The 21,978-nt window shown below is 40.2% G+C and overlaps 1 protein-coding gene, 3 non-coding genes and 1 pseudogene across 4 annotated transcripts; 4 read left to right on the top strand and 1 right to left on the bottom strand.

Moving 5' to 3' along the window:
- Window positions 1-1,488: 1,488 nt before the first annotated feature.
- On the bottom strand, window positions 1,489-1,561 carry TRNAM-CAU (transfer RNA methionine (anticodon CAU)). The gene has a single exon. It is a non-coding gene; the product is annotated as a tRNA-Met (tRNA).
- A 1,809-nt stretch (window positions 1,562-3,370) lies between these two features.
- TRNAL-AAG (transfer RNA leucine (anticodon AAG)) lies at window positions 3,371-3,452 on the top strand. Its single transcript has one exon. It is a non-coding gene; the product is annotated as a tRNA-Leu (tRNA).
- A 2,941-nt stretch (window positions 3,453-6,393) lies between these two features.
- TRNAT-UGU (transfer RNA threonine (anticodon UGU)) lies at window positions 6,394-6,467 on the top strand. The gene has a single exon. It is a non-coding gene; the product is annotated as a tRNA-Thr (tRNA).
- Window positions 6,468-13,539: 7,072 nt separating this feature from the next.
- On the top strand, window positions 13,540-14,474 carry LOC113616257 (olfactory receptor 2B11-like). Its single transcript, XM_027099605.1, is given in 3 exon segments — window positions 13,540-13,731; window positions 13,733-13,789; window positions 13,791-14,474. Coding segments are annotated over 3 exon segments (933 nt in total).
- A 2,473-nt stretch (window positions 14,475-16,947) lies between these two features.
- Window positions 16,948-20,246, top strand: LOC113616256 (zinc finger and SCAN domain-containing protein 31-like; annotated as a pseudogene).
- The last annotated feature ends 1,732 nt before the right edge of the window (window positions 20,247-21,978 follow it).

Raw genomic sequence — 21,978 nt, 5'->3', positions numbered from 1 at the left:
GCAGCGAACAAAGCTAACAAAAAGCACTACTCTTATGTATCTTACATTCTGGTGGGGGGGGGGGTGACACGGAAAATAAAGAAATGAGTGTGTAAAATAAGTAAGCATATAAGATACTGATGAAGTCTGCAGAGAAAAATAAAGCAACGAAAGAATATGGGGAGAGTATAGGGTGGAGGTATAGTAACCAAAGAGTGTCATCCTGTCCTTTGGTAAAATCACTGGCAAATGTTAAAAAATTATTTTTTAACTTTTTAATGAGAAATAGTTACCAAGTGGCTACTATTATTACTCTAAGAACCATGAGGAGCAATATTGAATAATCAGAAAACTGACTCCCAACAATGCCTGGATCTCACCTCCATTCATTTTGATTAGGGCTTTATTGAACTAGTTCACACTGCCTGTATTCAAACCTCAGCTGCTCCACTTATTAGCTGAGGGACCTCTGGCAACTTGCTTTATCTCAATGGTCATCACTGTGCTCCTGTGTGAAATGGAAATAGTAATAGGACTACCTAATAGAGTTAATGGGAGGACTTGAGGAGTAAATACACATAAAATATTTTAGAAGGATATCTAGCACATAAATAAGCAATCAATAAAGTAAAAATTGTGCCCAGAATTGATTATACACGGAGCCTCACTCATTCCAAATTTAGGTGATGATATTTGCAATTTTTGAACTGACGAAATTTAGATGTGTTGATGCTGAAAATGAGTTAAGACTTGGGGGGAACTTGGAATGGGGTTAATATTTTTCCATGTGGGATGGGTGTGAATCTTTGGGGACCAGCAGGTAGACTAAGATGTCCTTTTCCTAATCTCTAAAACTTGTGAATATGCTATCTTGCAAGGCAAAAGGGATGTGATTAAATTAAGAATCTCAAGATAGGGAGATTATCTTGGATTTTGGGATTGGTTCAATGTAATCATAAGGTCCTTATAAGAGGGTGGTAGGAGGGTCAGAGTAAGAGAAGGAGATGAGACAACAGAAGGAGAGGTCAGAGTGATGTGAATATGAGCCAGGGAATAGGGGCATCATCTACAAGCTGGAAAAAAGCAATGATTTCTCTCCAGGGCCTCTAGAAAGAAGGCAGCTCTGCCACACCTTGATTTTAGCCCCTTAAGGCCCATTTCAGACTTCTGACCTCCAGAACTGATAAATAATAAATTTTGCTATTTTAAGGTGGTAAGTTTTTGCTAATTTTCTAGGGCAGCAAATAGTTAATACAGATTTATGGTATGGGTGTGCACTGTAGTCAACGTATTGAAAAACTGTCTTGCTGCCAAAGGAAACTGGTACCAAAGAAACCTGCTGAATTTCTTGAAGGACTACAGCCCCATGTATAATCACATCAGACTGACTGACTGGGAGTTAGTCCTAGTACCTACATTTCACACTGCAGAGCTCGATTAGTGGGATAATTTTGTTTACTACCCTGTTTCTTTCTCAAACGAGAGTCTGTAGGAGTGACAAAACTCTTCTGCCTTCTCTGAGGCTCGAACTCAGGACCTTCAGATTATGAGACTGACGCGCTGCCTACTGCGCTAAGAAGGCACTGGCTTGTCTTATTTTCATTAGAACTATCGATTCTCTTTCATGTTTATACGAACTTTCTAGGAAGTTATATTTTTTGAATAGAGTGAAAAATAAGAGTATGTGCTAGGGCATATGTTTACCGTTGCTCCGAGTATGTCACAATGATTGACCAAAAGTATTTCAGGATTTTATCCTTGATTAAATATGCCACATGGTGAATATTTTTCCCATTATGCCTTAAACACCACTTACTGCTGGGGGACATTAGACTTCATTAGATTTCACACTGCCCCACTTCACAACATGTGTAGAAAGTGACATACAGATACGAGGGGCCTGAGCTGGGTCCACAGGCGTGAAGATTTCCAGACTGCACCAATGGACACACAAAAATGTTTAGCTCTGCTGAGGGCGAAGCTGCTGTCTCCTTATCTAGCTCTGGAACTTCCTTGCCTGCCAATGTTCCTCTTACAATCGATGTCTTTGATCATGACCATGACCATGACCTGAAGGCCCTTCTCTTCTGGCTAGAAGTCCAGAATAATGTAAACAGAGGCAAGATAAGGTGGAAGAGATGAGGTGAGATGATTGAGAATGGAGAAAGAATATACTGGATTTCAATCCGGCAAAGTAGAAACGGTCCCAAAATGGAAACTGTAGGAGTGAAGTGTAAATCTTGTATGTGCCATCTATTAAGTTAGGAAAAATAATTCACTTGGTTTTCTTGGAAATATGTCAATTTTAAAAACTTCATTATCTGTAAAATGGGATAATATTTCACAGTATTATTTAAAAGACTGAACACTTGACACACACAAAAAAGTTGTTCAATGAATACTAGTAAGTGATACAAATGATGATAGCAAGCTGTATTAAGTGCTTACTATGGGCAAGGTACTCTTTTAAGCAATTTATATGTATCTTACATGTATTGACCATCTATCTATCTACCTACCTATCTATCTACCTATCTATCACTTTAGGCAAGTCTTATTATTGTCTCCAGTTTACGTATGAGAAAAGTAAAACCCAGTAAGTTTAAGTGACTTGCCAGTGGGCTTGTGGCTATGCAGTCGATGTGAAACAGTGGCACTAGGGCTCACTTAAACGGTGCAGCATGTAATGGATCAGGCCGGTCAGCGAGAGGGTGAACCGGGAAAAAAGACCAAGGGACTCGCCCAGTTCGCGCTGGTGGGGTTGGAGCAGGTAGAACGCGTCCTCTCTGGGCCTGGAGAGGATGAGACGCCCCGCACCAAAAGCAAACTAATTCCCTCCCTGAACTTTGTAAATTAAGACCATGATCACATTCAGCAAAAAGTAGGTCTGCTTGCGCAGTTGTTTCCTTCAATAAGAAATCACACACAGACATACAAACCCTGACTCAAGTTCCGAGTGAGTGGGAAGGGGAGCTTCCTTTTTCTAGATGAGGGCATTAAAAGTAACTTCCCGCTGCTGACCCCCAAATGCAGTTGACAAATTGGAGACTCCTGATCTCTGCATCCTCAGAGTTCCGGTGCTGCATCGGCGGTGGTGATTTCTAATCATTTTTTGTAACTACTGATTTTCTTCGTTTGAAGGATATTATGCATTGGCTGCTTCTCCCTTTACTTTCGAGTATCACAAACATAGCATAGGAGGCAAAAATGTGTCTCCCGAAGTAGGAATCTATTTGCAGATTTTATTGGTAGTGGGATGACAGTTGTCTGGCGCGGGGCGGGGGGTGTGGTGGTGGTGGTGGCAAATGCTCTAGAAAAAAAAATAACACGCAAGAGAACAGACTTTTGTCTTTTAAAGTGTTAAGGAGAGCTTTAAAGTGCTTGGTAGTGTGGTAGCGTGGCCGAGCGGTCTAAGGCGCTGGATTAAGGCTCCAGTCTCTTCGGGGGCGTGGGTTCGAATCCCACCGCTGCCAGCCTTGTTATCAAACCTGCTTCTTTGAAGAAATTGCTTGAGGTTAGGAAAACATTTTCTTCCAACTTCAGGGGTAATTAAGGGAAAAACAAAAAAAGTCTGACTGCCAATTGTTTGTATCAAAGAACACGATTTAGTATCTAAGGGAATTCTTTTGAATGTTTTTTAAATGTTCGTAAAGAAATAAGTAAAACTTCCACATGGTTCAAAATTACTAAAATAGATATACAGTGAAAGTCTACCCTCATCCCACTTCATTTCCCCCCAGCACTGGTTTCTGGTTCCTCTATCATGGTATCCTCTATCACGCAAACATGTCAGAGCCTGGAGTTACCTTAAAGGTATACTTTTTGCATGCAAGCCAGGAGAAGTCTATTATTTTCCTCACATTTTGCACTTTTCAGACCTATTCTACTGCATCTTGCCTTTATTACTTCTCGTATTTTGCCGTGGTTTTCATATCAACATAGAAAGAGCTTCTTTTCTTTTTCTTTTGTCTCAAAAGTATTCCATGTTATGGATATATCTTAAATTTAACCAGCCACATTTAACAATATAAACGATGTTGAAATAAATAATATCTGCATTTCATAAGGGTATGTACTAGAGAACTTTCTAAAAGTGCAATTGCTAAATCAAATCATATGTGTGATGGTAATTTCAGTGGTTCCTGTCTTAGTCTTCCCTAAATGTTACTAATTTATCCTCTTATAGAGCCAAGGAAGGGCCTGTTTCCTTGACACCCTGGCCAGCACAGAGCATTCCTGTGACAATGAGAATTAACAGCCATTTAGTTCTTACTAAGCCCCAGATATTGTTATAGTTCTTCACATTGTCATATTATATTCTCAGTAATATATAAGAAAGTTCATATTATTATTCCCATTTTACAGAGAAATAAACTGAAGTTATAACCAGTTAATCTCTTGCTTGTGGGTGGAGGAATCAATATGTTAATACTGTAGGGTAGACTAAAAAATGGTCTTCCAAAAGATATCTCCATCCTAATTCCTGGAAGCTGTAAATATTACCTTATACGGCCAAAAAGAAAAACCCACCAAAAAACAAAAGGTGGAGTCTTTGCAGAAGAGGTTAAGTTAAGAATCTCAAAATGGGGACTTTATCCTTCATTATCCAGGTGGAGCTTAAATGCCATTGCAAGTGTCCTAGAGAGGCATAGGGAGAGTACAGAGACAGAACAGGAGAAGACAACGTGAATACAGAGGCAAAGATAGGAGTAATGCAACTACAAAGCAAGGAAGGCTGGCTGCCACCAGAAGCTGGAAGAGGCAAGGACAGATTCTCCCCTACGGCCTCAACAGGGAGTATGACCCTGTCAACACCTTGATTTCTGCCCAGTGGTACTGACTTTTTGGACTTCTGGCCTCTAGAACTGTGGGAAAATAAATTTCTGTTGTTTTAAGCCACTAAGCTCTGGTAATTTGTTACAGAAGCCACAGGAAACTCATAAAATGTCTTCAAGTGCTAATAGGCAACGCTACCACAAACAATTTTTGTTTGTTTGTTTACCAGTCTGTTAGGTAGAAAATATTATTTCATTGTAGTTCTGTAGTTTGGATGTCTCTGAGAAACTCATGAATTGGAAAGAGGAAAGGACTGGATTAGGAGAGTTTCCCACACCCTTAGGTTCTTGCCCTCGGTGAAAGAACTCTTCTCACCTAAACTAATTCCCCGAAGTGTGAATTTTCCGTTAGCTTTTAAGGAAGAGCTTGTTTACTGGGGTTCCACTTGCCGAACTGAGGGGGCTGGGATGTGGCGGTGGGATTTGAACCCATGTTTCTAAAGAAATTAGAGACTTAATGCTGCATCCTAGAAGGCTCCCACACTACCTCCAAACGTTTTAATCAAACGTTTTCCTCATTTCCAAAAAATATTAAGAAAGTTCTGTGCTTTCTTTGTACAAAATAGGAGCTTCGATTCCTACCCCTGGGAATATCAGAGGCGCATCTGCGAGCGTCCCCTGCTTTATCCTACCACGATCCCCCCAGTCAGCTCCCCGTAAAGCCTTCTGGGCGTTCAGGTGGCCCGCAGTCGCGATCAGGGGACCGCCCTCAGACCTAGCTCTCTGCTCGTCCCCGCGGGGGATGCGACAGGGGGGGAAAGAGCGAGTCATCGCGGGGTGAAGGAACCGGATTAGAAGGAAGAAGGCGTCGCCCTCTTTGCGAGCTGACGACCTATTGCACTGGAAATCAGGCGCTTGGTGGGCAGGGAGTGGTCAACGGGTGGTTCTCTGGAACCGTAAGGCTCTTCACCTAAGGAGGATTGCACCTAGATCCAGGGAATACCTTGTGGCCAGCAGGGGACCATTCCGCCTCTCCCCGTCCCCCACTCCAAGGGGCTCTACCCCTGTGGTTTTCTGATCGGAGTCTTTACAGCGACCTTGACATTGGTGTTTTAGGATTTTGAGAGCGATGTGACTGACTGTGTAGCTGAACTCTACACTCCCAGCCCCCTCTTCGCTCCTGATTCTTCCCCTCTAAGTCACTGCTTGCTAAGTGCAAGTGACGTGTAGGGACACTAGGTGCCCTAGCCCGGCTGTCTAAGAGTCTTCTAGTGGAGTTCCATTTTTAGAGTTCCTCACTTAGTTTATTGGAATGAAGAATCTTAGTTACAGAAGACGAGATGCAGTAACAGCAAATTTTGCTTTTAGAAGACTTTATCCTAATTGGAAAAAGTGAGTAGCCTCGACTTTTACTGATGGTTATATCCTTCGACTAATTGAAGTGCTATTGGTCCCAACATTCAAGCTGCCCAAACTTTTCCCGCGTGTATTAGCTCTGCAGCGCATCTAAGTAAGCAAAACGTCTTCTTGGAGTTTGTCTCTTTTCTCAGAATAAGCTGCACTGAATCACAGAAACTATGTCAGGAATATTTAATCTCACAGTAAGGACAGATCTAGAACAAAGTCAGGCTTATGTGTGGGCTCCATGGCTTAGTTGGTTAAAGCACCTGTCTTGTAAACAGGCGATCCTGGGTTCGAGTCCCAGTGGGGCCTTGGCTTTTGCCCTCTCCCTAGGAAGCCAAATTCTTCAGTAAACCCTCATTACTACTAATTCTCCACCGTACTCAGTATTACTGTGAATTCTGATCCACTCATTCAAAAGCAGCTGTGACTACAAAAATTCTCACTCCTAAGGAAAAGGTGGTGGGTCTCTTTATGGAAACAGAAAGAAAATGACCTTCTGTTTTTCATCTTTGCTGAAGTTCCCTGTCCTCTATTTTTTAATTGGGGGAGGGGGCAACAAAACTGTACCAACTCTTAATGCTTTTTTCTGAATTCCCATGTAATTTATTAGTGATTCTAGGAAACTCAGCATTATGTTATCTCTTCTATATATGATTTTCCAAATATTACTAAATTATAATAACAGTAATTTACATTTGCTTATATGCCCTCAGTCTTCAAGGAAGGGCTTTAGTCCCAAAGGGAATACATATATTGGCCCCACTAAAAACTGAACTTTAATTCTGCAATTTAAAAAATGGAATTATCCTATAATGCAATGATTCCCAAGCTTAGTAGACATTTAAATCACCTAGGGAACTAGTTAAAACACAGTTTCTTGGGACTCATCCCCAGAGGTTTTAATTCTATTTTGGTGAAAGGCCCAGAAATGTGTGTTTTAAACAAGCACTCCAAGTGATTTTGAAGCAAGTGAATCACATTTGCAAAAATCCTGCTTAAAATATTACACACAGAGCAGAACTGAAAGTGAGGTCCAGCTATGCTATTAGCACGTTTGTACTAATTCATGAACATCTACTTACCCTCTTTATCATCTAGTTAGCATTATTGGAAGTCTACTACATTCCAAGAGTTTCCAGACATGCTGTCATTTAATCAGCCCAACAATCCTGTCAAATATGTGTTATGATCAGCTCTTTGAAGATGAGGAAATAGGTTCAATAATATTCACAGTAATAGAGTAAGTGACAAAGTTCAATTTCAAACTCAGGTCTGTCTGATTCTGGAATCCATGCTTTTCTCATTATATCTGTCTTCTATTTGATTAGAGTCAAGAGTGAAGTTTTTGGCCGCAGAGCTAAATAAAATTAAGCAACTTAGACTGATCTCAAACCTTAGTCCTAAGGGTTAGGGATCCTGAGATAACTGCCTGTTTTCTGCTAGAAGATAATCAGCCCAGTGAACAGCTGCTTAACTCGTTTAACTTAGGGAGGAGGAAAATATAAAATAAAACCTCAGAAATCTATGTAGGAGGTTCTCCACAAAAATTGAGCAGGCCATATAACTAACAAACTGAAATAATCTTCTTCATCTCCTAGGCTCTGTTTGGTTGGTTGGTTGTGGTTTTTTGTTTTATTTTGGTTTTTTGCCTTGGACATGCTGTCTTCATGCCCTGATTCTTTAGATTTAAACACAGTGTATTAGCTAGGGCTGCCATGAAATATCACAGACTGGGTGGCTGAAATAACAGAAGTTTATTTTCTCATAGTTCTGGAACTAGAAGTCCAAAATCAAGGTGCCATCAGACTTGGTTTCTGGTGAGACCTCTCTTCGTGCCTTGTAGAAGGCCCCCTCTGACTGTGTCCTCACATGGCTTTCCTCTGTATGTGCAAGGGAAGAATGGGAGTGAGAGCGAGGACAGAAGGTAGCTCTGGTGTCTCTTCCTCTTCTTATAAGGACACCAGTCTTATTGGATTAGGGCCCCACCCTTATGACCTCATTTAACCATAAATTACCTCCTTAAAGGCCCTGTCTCAAAATGTAGTCACATTAGGGGTTAGGGCTTCCAAATATGAATTTTGGGAGAACACGTCCAGTCTATAACAAGTAGGAAGAGGGAGGACTGTATGGCCTAGCTCTGAGTAACAACTCAGTCATGACAGCATCTAATAACTTTGGAAGTTCAGCCTGAAAAGGGAGTTTTTGGATGTGAAGAAAGTGTTGAGATAAAAGTTTTGTCAGACACTTTGTATCAGGTAATAAGATTTAAATGTAAAAATATGTAATATTTATGTAAAAACAGAAAATACTGTTATAAAATATTTAAAGTAAAACCATAAAATATTACACAAAATGTAGGTAATATTTATAACATCTTGAGGTGGAGAAGGCCATTCTCAACATGGCACCAAATGTACAAACTATTTTTTTTAAAAGAGTGAACGATTTCATGAATAAAAATAATTTTTATTGTAAAATTAACATCCCCCCCAAATTAAAATACAAAGTATTAAAAAGGAGGAAAAAAAGCATTGTCAGACAATTAGGCAAGGATTTGTCCTTTAAAGTACTTATTCAGTTGCTTCTTTAGTTCTACCTTGTTCTGAGGAGTGACCTGTTCTGAGATGGTCTTCATGTGATGGAGATGTGGATATTATACCTGCATTCATAAGAAATAAAAGGAGGATCTTAATTTGATCAGCACTGTGCTTTAGCCGGTTGAAAAAGAGGACATAAACCTTGCCCCCATGGAGTTTGCAATATGGTTGAAAAGACCAAATAAGCACGTACCCCAAACACTACAGATATTTTAAAACCTATGTTTATTCATGACATTTGCAGAGCATCCACTTGGTGTGTGAATTCTGGAAGTGTGTGAGCCTTATGAACCTTGGACAAATTACTTACCTTTTTTAAGCTTTAAGTTCCTCAACTATAAAATGAGGACAATAATAGTACCTACCTCAAGGAGTTGTTAGGACACAATTCATATAAATTGCCTAGAATGTGTTAAGCCATTATTATCATCATTATTGTTAATAGCACAATATTTGTTTTCTTTCTGAAAATTATTGGGATAAATCCTGCTCTCCCTTGCTATTAAGATGGGATTAATGAGTGGAAGAACTGATGCAATCTATAATCACAACCAAAAGTATAAATAAAAGATAGATATTGTCTCCAGGGAGATTAATTCACCAGTGACAGCCCTTATGGGATCACTGGCACACTGGGTGTGAACTTGTTTTATCTGCCTTTGAATCAGATTTGGAACCAGGAGAGATTATCCAATGCCTCCAGAATCACATTCACCCTACCTGCCATATTAAGACCTTTGGTGGCTTTTACTGAAGTGCTGACCTGATCATACTTGCTTCCCTCTCTCAGGACTGTTGGAATCCAACCCTTCTGCAACCTTTCTCCTGACTAAGCTTCTATAGCTAAACACATCTGCTTAATACAGATTCAAATAAGAAGAGGTAAGTTCTAGTGATGTCTCTTTCTATTCACACCAGCCTAGATGGTATTGTGTTTTGTTTTGAGACAGAAAATGAAGGTTCTGAGTTTTGGCAATATCAGGCAGGATAAGATGCCTCCATGAGCTAAATGAATTCTCGTTATGCCAAACAAATGGTTGTCACTTGTTCAAAATTATGTTGATCCCAGAATTATGTCCAAAAAAATCCAATTATCTAGGAGATGGGGAGGAATGAGAAAGCAGGTCAAGTCACTAAAAATCAATTCTCTAAAACCAATACTCTGTCATTTTTGTCACATCCCTATTGGAAGACCAGCAAGAATTTCCCAGTAATAAAGTTTTTATCTTTTTGCTTTAAAGTGAATGAATGAATGAATGAATGAGTAAATGCCAATACTCTGAAGATAAATTTGAGGATCAAACAATATAAAGAATAACCAATGATAAAATATTGAGGATTTGCGAGGTGGGGTGGGGGGCAATGGGATCTTGTTTTACTCTTTTCCTCAGCCATTTTATACACAAATGCATGAACTTCCTGGCAGATGCAGACGATTTCTTTTCTGTTTTTGGAGACATACTCCCTTGCCTCTCCCTCTTTCTGTCCCCGTCCCTGTCCTTGGTGGTTAAACAGCTGCAACAAACCATCCTAGCCATGAATTCAAGTGGTTGTATGTAAATGTGTAGTTTGTCAAATTGACCTAGAGGTGTCTGGATGAAGCAGGAATCCATACTCTGGTGAATGGACCCTCAGAGCCAATTGTTATAAGTCAAGCTTTAAATTTATCTCTTTTGGGAGGTCTTTTTTGGTTAAATCACGTATTCCAATCAATCCTCATATACATGCTTCTTTCTCTTAATTGAATTTCCATTCTTTCAGCACCTCAGATTAAAACTTCAAATGTTCTTTCAGCTCCTTCCTCTCTCCTACATTTGTACCTTGCTCTTGATTCCCACTGCCACTCTCCGAGCTAACGTTCTCAGACTCTCTCCCATAGACTCTTGCAGTAGCCTCCCCACTGAGTTCCCAACTTCCAGTCTCTTCTTGAATCCCTCGTTATTCAGCCATAATAAATGTTTTTAAATGCTGCTCCAATCATTTCACACCTCTTCTGAAAAAAAAAATCTTCATTTGATCAGACTCCTTAACCTAGTATTCAAGATTTTCCATATCCTGGACCCAAGTTATTTTTGCAACCTGTTTTTCCACTACGCCATGTTATGCACTCTATGCTGCAGTAAGTGATGATGTGTGCTTTCCACGCTTTCAAACAATGTGTACAACTCTAATGCCTTCACCATCATTGACAAATATTCAGATCCATTCCATTCCTTCTTATTTAATTTTCATTTATATTAAAGACATATGCGTTCAAAGTTAAAAAAAATAAAATAATACTATGAGCTTATAATGAAAAATAGCAGTTCCCTTCATCATTACTCACTCTCAATTCCTGGTCTCCCAAGGTAACACATCTTTAATAATTTCAGTGTTTTCTTCTATTTACCCATACTTCTTAATAACAAGTCTTTACTCTATTTGTGTTTTTTTAGTTTTAAATATGACTTATTTATCACTTACTATAAAAAATGAGAACTTTTAACCCTTACATAACAAAGAGAAAGAGTGAGGACAAAAGACAGAGAGAAAGAGAGAGAGTGAGAGAATGTCTATGTCTTACTCTCCAGATACTCTTATATCATACTTTTTGGTTATATCAGCATGGAGAGTTTACACTTTCACGACTGCATAAACATTAGTCACAGTGGAATCATTTAGTGAACTATGGTTACCTAAAAAAAAAAAAAACTCTTCTCAATTCTCACAGATTTCAGATGGTACAATTCCTGTTGTTTTTGTTTGTTTGTTTTTGGAGACATGACAAGGGATCTTGTCCTCAGCACCAGTCTGTTCTTATTACATAATCCACAGACATCTTCAGGGTCCCTTCTATATGCTAAGGGATTCTCACAAATCAACATCATTTAGATGGGTCACTTTAAAGTGACCAGGTTTTAGTGTTGACTAAAACAACAGAAAAAAAAAAAACCCAATGAAAACCATACTCATGGCTCCAGCCAGTAAATTGAAACAAGTCTCTCTGGTAGAGGTAACAATTATGACAAATTCATATCTAATTTCTTGGGTCAAACACTCTCAGAATTCATTCCTATATATGGTCTCCAAATTTCTGCCCCAAATTAGCAAGGACCTGTAATGTTTCTTGCCCTGGCAGAGCCTGCAGCAATCGAACCCTGTTTACCTGATGGGTATGGAGAGGGCCATCAGGAGAATTGTTCCTTTTACTCTGCATCCCACTCAGTAAGGAAGTATCACAATTTTCTTAAGATTTTATTTTTAGAAGAGTTTCACATCACAGCAAAACTCAGCAAGAGTACAGGGGTTTCCCATATAACCCCTGCCCCTACGCATGCATAGCCTCCCCCTTTACCTTCATCCCTCACCAAAGTGGTACAATTGTTAGAGCTGATGAGCTTACCCAGACATATCATAATCACCCAAAGTCCATAGTTACATTATGGTTCACTCTTCGTATTGTACATTCTATGGGTTTGGAAAAATGTATAATGACATGTATATACCATTATAATATCATACAGAGGAGGCTCACTGCCTAAAAGTCCTCTGTGCTCTACTTAGTCATCCCTCCCTCCTAAACATTGGCAACCACTGATCTTTTTACTGTCTTCATAGTTTTGCATTTTCCAAACATACTGTATGATAGTTGGAATCATACAGTATATTGCCTTTTCAGATTGGCTTCTTTCAGTTAGTAATTAGCATTCAAGGTTCTTCTATGTCTTTTCATAGCTTGACAGCTTGTTTCTCTTTAGCGCTGAATAGTACTCCATTGTCTGGATGTACCACAGTTTATTTATCCATTCACCTTCGGAAGGACATCTTGGTTGCTTCCAAATTTTGGCAATTATGAGTAAAACTGTTGCAAACATCTTTGTGCAGGCTTTTGTGTGGATGTAAGTTTTCAGCTCCTGTGAGTAAATACCCAGGAGTGTGATTACTGGATCATATGGTAAGAGTATGTTTAGTTGTGTAAGAAACTGCCAGACTGTCTTCCAAAGTGGCCCTACCATTTTGTATTCCCACCCGCAAATGAGAGTTCCTATTGTGCCACATCCTTGCTAGCATTTGGTGTCATTGTTCTCGATTTTGGCCACTCTAATAGGTGTGTAGTAGAATCTGATTGTTGTTCTAATTTGTATTTCCCTGATGACATATGTCTTAGTCCATTTGGGCTGCTATAACAAAATGCCAGAGACCAGGAGACCTATTGCAACATTTATCTCACTGATCTGGAGGCTGGGAAATCCAAGATCATGGCACTGGCAGTTTCAGTGTCTGGTAAAAGCCCACTTTTTGGTTAATAGATAGCACCTTGTAGCTGTAACTTCACATGGTGGAGAGGACAGGAATCGCTGTGGGTTCTTTTATAAGAGCACTAAGCCCATACATGAAGGCTCTACCTTCATTACCTAAGCACCTACCCAAGACCCCACCTCTTAGGTCACACACTCCCTTAGCTGCAAGGTAGCTGGGAGAAGACCACCTCCCAATGACTTCTTTAATCATACAGAAGAGCCATAACAAATAATGAATGTCCACTAACCCGTCACATAGGGCTTTGATTTAGGGGGAAAAAATGAAAGCACTTTCTCTACTAAAAGGATTTTTCAAATGTGACTTATTAATTATTATATTCATTAATGTTGTTATGATTTCTGCTGAGGGTGTACCCCATTGCTCCCCCATAAAAGTATTTTTTTCCTGTTATTGTCAAAACTTCTGACAACTCAGGGTTTTTAAAATCACCTTTCTCTTCCTTGATTTTAGCAGGTGTCTCCCATCAAAATTCAATGAAGCACATGAATGAAAGTTTTCCAGAGGATTTCATTCTCATAGGCTTTACCAAATATCCGTGGTTGGATCTTCCTCTCTTCTTTGCCCTTCTAATCTCCTACATGTTCACACTGTTGGGAAACATTGCTATTATTCTGGTCTCTCAAATAGATTCCCAACTCCAAAGTCCTATGTATTTCTTCCTCACAAGCCTCTCTTTTTTTGGACCTCTGTTTCACCAGCACAACTCTATCCCAAAAGCTGTTCAACCTGGGGCGGGGGGGCCAACAAGAACATCACTTATACAGGCTGTATGACCCAGGCCTATGTATTTCACTGGCTAGGCTGTACTGAATGTGTCCTGCTTGGCACCATGGCCTTACACCACTATGTGGCTGTGTGTAAGCCTCTGACATACTCTGTAATCATGAACCACAAGCTCTGCTGGCAGCTCTCCAGCACTGCTTGGCTCATTGGTCTGGCCAATTCACTACTGCAGTCCACACTCATAGTCCAGCTGCCCCTGTGTGGGAACCAGGAATTAGACCACTTCTTTTGTGAGCTGCCCAGTCTAATTAAGATGGCATGCGTGGACACCACAGTCAGCAAGCTTACAGTGATGGCCACCTTCCTGATAATGGGTCCCCTCTCCATGATTCTTGTCTCTTACTGTTATATTGCCCAAGCTGTATTTCAAATCCCTTCTGCTGATGGGAGACTTACGGCCTTCAACACTTGTTCATCACACCTACTGGTGGTGTCTTTATTCTATGGCTCTGGCATCTACATCTATATACAGCCCTCAGGGGACAGCCCTCAAGATGTCATCAAAGTTCTGATGCTATTTTACTGCATTATTACTCCCATGGCCAACCCATTCATCTACACCTTGAGGAACAATGATGTTAAAGGAGCTTTGAGGAGACTTCTGAAGAGGGCCATTTTGTCCAAGAGAATGTGAGAAAATGATGCTTTATTCTGAATGGGAAAGCCCAACAATAACCTGAAATATATCCTCCTTTAAACAGACGTTCCATCAAAATCATGCTCAAAAGTCAATTCAAGAAAACCTTTGTGTGTTGTTTACCACTTCTGACACCGAGTGTGTTGGGTTTTTTCCCCACAACAACCAATTCTCTGAAACAAACTGGGTGTCCTACATTCAATTCAATTCTGACACTGACTACCCAGAGTTATCATAGGCCCCACAGGTTAAGGGCTCAATTCCACAAAACTGCCTCTGTTACTGGAGAGTAGGTTCTTGTCTCATCCCAGAGACATTTCAGAGACGAGACACAGAGGCTAAGGAAGCAAAGCGAGGATTTATTAATTGATAGTACACTCTCAGGAGGGAGAGCAGGCAGGCTCAGGTGAGAAGCTGCTCTGAGTTCCTTCGGCAAGCTGGTTATATAGGGTGTGAAAATGATTGGGCAGAAAATATTCATTGAGGAGGGCGGGGTTTGGGGTCAATTTTCCTGATTTTCATCCTAGCTCCACCTTCCCCGGGGGAGGAGGAATTTTTGCCCTTTCTTGGTCTTAATTGTAAGTGTCATGGTGTCGGTGCATCATGGGTACTTCTTCTCTGCAAGGCTAATTTTATTGTAAAGAGGGCGTAACAAGCAAAAGGTTACATTCGGAAGCCAGAGATTCCCACCTTTTGCCGCCTTTCTTTGCCTCTAGGACCCCTGTCGCCTCAAGATGTAAGGTTTCCTGTCACCTGACCCGTGCCCCCCACCCCATTTCTCTGCTCATATCTAGCTACCTGCCTGCTCTAATACCTCCGCTTCAGGTGCCAATCACAAGTTCAGGCCACCTGTACTTCTGACCAACCAGCTACAAAGTCAGGGTTCCTAGAACAGCTCACTAAACTCAAGAAAACATTTTTTAAAATATTTATTTATTTGCCTGTGCCGGGTCTTAGCTGCGGCACTTGGGATCTTCGTTACAGCGTACAGGATATTTTAGTTGCAGCATGCGGGATCTAGTTCCCTGACCAGGGATGGAACCTGGAACCCCTGCGTTGGGAGCGTGGAGACTTAGCCTCTAGACCACCAGGGAAGCCCCTCAAGGGAACATTTCACATATTTTTACCAATGTATTATAATTATAATGCCGGCTGCCTTGAGCTGGTCTCCTGGAGTGACTCCTGACGTGGGAGACTGGGCTTTGTGCCCGGACCCGACCCCAGATTTCTTACCCCGACTGGGCCCCAGAGGTTTCAGAGAAGCAGAGGACTCCTGAGTGTCTGCTCAGGAGAGAGGGGTGGCTTTTTTTGGAATCTGGTGGGTCTTTGACGCATAGAAAGCAGGCACTTTTCTTTAGTCCTTGGGGTCAGAAGTGTTTTCGAAATCAGATTGAGGAATTTTTTAAAAAACATGGTGCGTATATAGTATATTGAATGCATAACACCCCAGGAGCCTGGGGCAGTCCCATATTTTATTACAGAAAGTAGTATCAATATTTCTGTAACAAAATATGAATTTCACTCTAAAACTATAAATAACTTCATGTCATTTCAAGCCAAGCTGTTACAAAATGAATTTATGTCACTTTGAGTATTGCCATCAAATGACTTATGAAAATACTCTTGGTTTTCAGAACTCTGGGGGACGTCAGAATTGTGGAGGAGGGGTTGTGGAGCCATTCTAGTCAATATTTTCACTGCCTTATTTCTCTAATCTTGTTTGTTTATGTATCACACAGTATTAAAGCAAACAATTCCTGAGTAAGCTGTTGAAAAAGTCTTAGAGTTAATACCTTTTGTTAGTCATTATTTTTTTCAACAGATAGTTAATTGATGATTTATATGTCCCAGACATTCTTTTGGCACTTAGAATGGTGCAGTGTACCAAACTGATAGATAAAACCCCTGTTCTTATGGCATTTATATTATTGTGGAGTAACAAACAAAAGGCAAATAAAGATATGTTGTCAGTTGGTGGTGAGTGTTACAAAGAAAGTAGAGTAAGAGGGTGGATAATGGTAGGAAAACTTTTATATACAATGAGCTAGAAATGTCTCTTTGAGAAGATGATTTTTGAGCATACTTTAAAGAAACAAGGGAATGCCCTATGCTAATATCTGGGTAAGAGCATTCCACGCAGGTGTGAAGGGCCTCAGGTAGACTGCATTTAACATGTCTAAAATAGAAAAGGGTTGGAGTAGAGTGAGTATAGGAAAAAGATTACTCTTTTCATTTCTAAAATAATCATATGAATTTCCATTACCAGGAATGTCAAATCCTCAAATCATCTACATCACTGTTAGGCAGATTTCAAAAACCTTTTCTGTTGTGTTTTTCTTCAAGTGGTATAGGCAGTGTTTAATAATAATACATGTGGATTTTTAAAAACTGATGGTACTTTCTATATTTTGCAAAGGGGAGTCTCCCTGGAGTGTGAACCTATCTGCAGGGACCCCTCTCCTGAGAGAAAATGAATACAGATCTTATTATTCAGAATGAAAAAAACCCAGGAGGAACCTGTAATAGTAAAGGGGGAGGAAGAGACTTTTTTGTACAAGAAATTGACTTGCAGCAGAATAGCCAGTCCAGCCAGGAAGTCTTCTGCCAACACTTTAGACGGTTCTGCTACCAGGAGACACTTGGACCCAGGGAGGCTCTGAGCCAACTCCAGGAACTTTGCTGTCAGTGGTTGAGCCCAGAGAATCATAAGAAGGAGCAGATCCTGCAGTTACTGGTGTTGGAGCAGTTCGTGGCCATCCTGCCTGAGGAGCTCCAGGCTTGGGTGCGGGAGCATCATCCATTGAATGGAGATGAGGCTGTGTCTTTGCTGGGAGATTTGGAGAGAGAACTTGATGGTCCAGAATTTCAGGTGGGAAGAGGAAGCATGTTCTGCTGTGGCAATCAGACCATTAAATTAACCACATTTAATAGTTTGGTCAATAGGAAAGCAGTGAGGGTAACTGAGCTTTTGTCCCTGTCAGGAGTCATTGCTTCTGTCAGTTCATTTTTCTGTCTCATCTCTCCTGCTAAGCCCATTCAGTCCTTTTTCCTAATCCTGTTTCCATGGGAGTTGTTTCCTAAGGTTTTAGCTCTGGTTTTCACAGTAGTTTCCTCCTAAGCCCAATGGTCCCTGATTGTCTCCAGGGCACATCTCAAGCAGGTGGACAGGAAATGCTCTGGCAGGAGGTGATATCTCTGGTTGCTGCACAGCAGTCACCAAGTTGTCAGCTCTGGCACGTGGAGACCCTGCTCAAGCATGACTCTATATTCACAAAATATAGAAAGTATTAAGATGAAAACCCCATTTCCTACGAGAGAGGTGAGGAGGAGAGGGAGAAATGTATCTGGGAAGGTGGGTTAGGGTAGCAGGCGCCTACTTGGCCAACCAAAGCCATCCTTTACAACTTAATCAATAGTGTTTCTAACCCTAACTCTCACCTGAAATCCTCCCTGGCTCATATACTCTCTCTTTACAAAGTACAACCTTTATTCTTGGTCTTTTAAGCAAAAGATTTTAATTTTATTTGTTTTCATATACCATGTTGGTTTTCATTAAAGCATTAAACTATCACATCATTCTGTTGCTTTTTATACCACCTCTGTTTTACAGTCTCCTTTACAATGACCTTCTAAATGTCCTATCCTACCCTGTATCTGTAAGTTTTCTATACCCATCGGTGATAAAGTCATCTTTTAAGCCTTTCACTTTGACTACATTTCTCCTGTCCTCTTCCACATTAAATTCTCTTGTCTTTTCATGTCAGTAGCTTCCCCTACATGTCACTCCAGTCTAGGTTTGTTACACGTTTTCCTTTCCACATTCTCTACATGCTAAATGTGCTTTCCGTTTACTAAGCATCTCTCTTTTTACATCCTGATCCCCTTTAGAATCTGTCTCCAGAAAAATAGCAATAAAATGACCAGAAGAGTCAAGAAATCAGTCCTTTTCCAGTATTTCCTTTGAGTTCAAGTGGAATCTCCATTTTAATGAGCTCGATGGGACATTTAATTTATTTCCTTCAGGCCACATTTCACTAAAAATGTGTATTTTAGTGTGTTCATAAAGCAATACTGATGTTAGTTTGTTTGAAGGAATTATTGGTTTACACTGAATCTTCAAGCAATGTTCTATGTGAGGGAGGATTAAGACAAAGGGTTTTCTCTCCAAGCAATAGAGGAAATACACTTTTGCCTTTCTGCTATACAGTGGGCCCTTTGTATCTGTGGGTTGCACATCCTCCTATTCAACCAAGTGTGGATCGAAAATATTCAGAAAAAAAAATTCCAGAACATTCCAAAAAGTAAAGCTTGAATTTGCAGCACACTGGCAACTATTTCCATAGCATTTACATTGTATTAGGTATTATAAGTAATCTGGAGATGATTTAAAGTATATGGGAGGATGTACATAGGTTATATGCAAATACTATGCTATTTTATATAAGGGATTTAAGCATTTTCAGATTTTGGTATGGAGGCATGGGTCGTGGAACCAATCCCCTGCAGATACCAATGGACAACTATACTTGTATTTGAATGCAATTTAAAGTACTCTTTACACACTTAGACTTTAACAAATTAGTGCCCCTTTTTGGTGTTAAAGATTATTCTCAATCCTACCTTAGTAATTATTACATAGGTTATTTATGCCTAGGATATGTCTATTTCAACTTTCCTTTCTAGCATTTTCCTTAATTGAACATAAGAGCTATTTATTAATTGTTGGAGGAGCATGACTAGAAAAGAGATAAATGATCCCTTGGGAGTTTAATATTTCATCAGTTCAAAAAGGTGACATTTCTATTGTTTACTTTTACATATGTTTAAAATCTTCCATAATAAAAAGCTTAAAAAGAAAGTGACATTTAAATGATCCATTTCCTATTTCTGAAAGTGAGACCAAACCTTAGACTGGGAAGTTGACTGCAAAGCAGGAAGTGTCCAAAGGAATGGAATCACAGAAGATGATACTCAACAGAATCTTCAGAAGCAGGAACATTTTCTTGGGGGCTTATTTTGGAGACCTTTGAGAATGCAAGGACAGGTTTGGAGGGCATCAAGGAAACGCAGAGGAAGGGAAAGAACACAAATGTGATCAGTGTGGGAAAAGCTTCATGCACATGATGAATCTTATTGGACATCAGAGAATCACGGGAAAAACCCTTTCAGTGTAAAGAATGTGGAAGAGCCTTCAGTCAAAATACAACCCTTTTAAATCACCTCATAATTCACTCTGGCAAAAAACCTTATCAGTGTAATCATTGTGGCAAAAGTTGTAGTTAAGGCTCAGTCCTTATTAAACATCAAAGAAGTCACACTGGGGAGGGGCCTTATGAGTGCAATCAATGTGGCAAAACCTTCAGTAACAGCACAGGACTTAGCATCAGAGGTACCATACCTTAATGAAATGTTACCAGTGCAATGACTGTGGGAAGGCTTTCAGAGAAAGTTCAAACCTTACTAAACATCAGCAAATTCATACAGGAGAAAAGCCCTACGAATGTGATGAATGTGGAAAAGCCTTCAGTGGAAGTTCTGACCTTACTAGACATCACAGAATTCACACTGGGGAGAAACCCTGAGAATGTGACAAGTGTGGGAAGGCCTTCCGACTGAGCTTACATCTTACTGAACACCAGAGAATCCACAACAAAGAAAAACCCTATGTGTAGTAAGTATGGAAGAGCCTTTAAACAGAGATCAGGTCTTTTTCAACATAAAAAAAAAAAAGCACAACTAATCAAAATCACTTTGGGAATTCCCTGGTGATCTGGTGGTTAGGACTCTGAGCTCTCATTGCTGAGGGCTCAGTTTCGATTCCTGGTCAGGGAACTAAAATCCCGCAAGTGGCGCGGCAAAAAAAATCACATTGCTTTAATTACTGTAGTAAGAATGTTAAGCAGCATTTGTTTCTCGTAGAATTCAGAGAAGCTACATGAGCACTCTCCATATCTGTCACCGTCTCAATTTCTCTGACATCAAAGTATCTACAGACTAGATTCTCTCTCAGAGTGAGCTAAGCCAGATTTTCTATTTCTAGGCCTCAAGGTTGACTAATTTAAAATGTAAAGCTTCAGAATAGCCTGTTTCATCCTATCCACAATGAAATTTAGAGAAAAATGCACACCCATAACCCAGAGTTGAAAGTACCACAACATTTCTCAAGTGAGTAGTTAAAGGTTTAGGCATTGCTTTTCTTCCTCACTTTTTCTTCCTTTGCTTTATGTGTGGTGATCAAGACCTTAGTAACTTGTTAGATGTTGCTTTAACAGGGGGTTGACATGGGGTGAGGAAAGATACTAGGTTCTAGTATCCACTACGCCACTGTGATCTTAGGCGAGTTCTCCACACATTCTAGGCCTTAGATTCCTCATCTGTGAATTATGGGATTAGAATATATATTCTCTCAAAGATCCCTTGAACCTCTACAATTGATTTTTGTGAATGCCTTCAAGCTTCTGTATTTAATTCCTCAACCTGACATTCAAGAGGCTCCTCTACAAATTAGTCCCAGTAAGAAATGTTATTTTCTTCACTATCCTACAAGAGCTCTCTGCTCTTATTGTATTGGCCTCACTTTCCCCAGCTCCCCCCAGTACACTCCAGCTTCCATGTCTTTGTCTTCCATTCTAACACCCTTCATGCCCTCTTTATCTTTGTTGTTTCTCCAATTAAATTTGATGTATGTCTTACTGTAACTCCACTTAGAATAAACAAGTTTTCTGAGCACTGAACCTCTCAGAGGCTGTATGCAGTACTCCTAAGGTGTCACTTAAAAATGGGCTTGGGTTAAATAGTATTGACCCTCTTGAGAATCTCTCTTCCCTTTTTTTCAGACCACTTATAATACCATAGGCGTCATTTCTTTCTAATTCTCTGCCTTCCCTCCAAACTTGCGTTTCCTAAGTATCATTGTTTCAGAGGAGGAAGCAGAGATAGTGGGTTCAATCAGAGATGATGGCATCACATTTAAGGAAAAAAAAGGAAAAGAAAACCCTAGATAGGGAGTCAAAGTACAGACATCTATATTAGAATTTACGATCAGCTACTGGTAATAAAGATCTGAAAAATACACAAACTGTATTCTTCTCGAGTAAAAGAAGTCTAAAGGTAGATAGTTTAGGGTTGTTGCTTTTACTCCATGGAATCATCAGGGATCCAGGTCCCTTCCAGTTTTCACCATCCTCTGCATGGCTGCTGAAGCACCAGCCATCAATTCTACATTCCAGTCAGGAGGAAGGGCCAAAAAGGACTCCCAAATCAGTCAGCATCTTTCACGGAGCCTTCTCAGGACAGTATATTTCTTCTTATATTGAATTAGCCAGAATTTAGTCACATGACCACAACTCAGCTTCGAGGGTAGCCGAGAAATGTAATCTTTATTCCAGGTGCCAAAGGAACAAATAAAAAAATAGATTTCTGGGGCTTCCCTGGTGGCGCAGTGGATGAGAGTCCGCCTGCCGATGCAGGGGACACGGGTTCGTGCCCTGGTCCGGGAGGA

This window comes from Aethalodelphis obliquidens, unplaced genomic scaffold, assembly GCF_003676395.1.
Source record: "Aethalodelphis obliquidens isolate GAN/ISIS:26980383/991018 unplaced genomic scaffold, ASM367639v1 scaffold133, whole genome shotgun sequence".
In the NCBI taxonomy this organism is placed as follows: Eukaryota; Metazoa; Chordata; class Mammalia; order Artiodactyla; family Delphinidae; genus Aethalodelphis; species Aethalodelphis obliquidens.
This window is presented reverse-complemented; position numbering and strand designations above follow the sequence as displayed.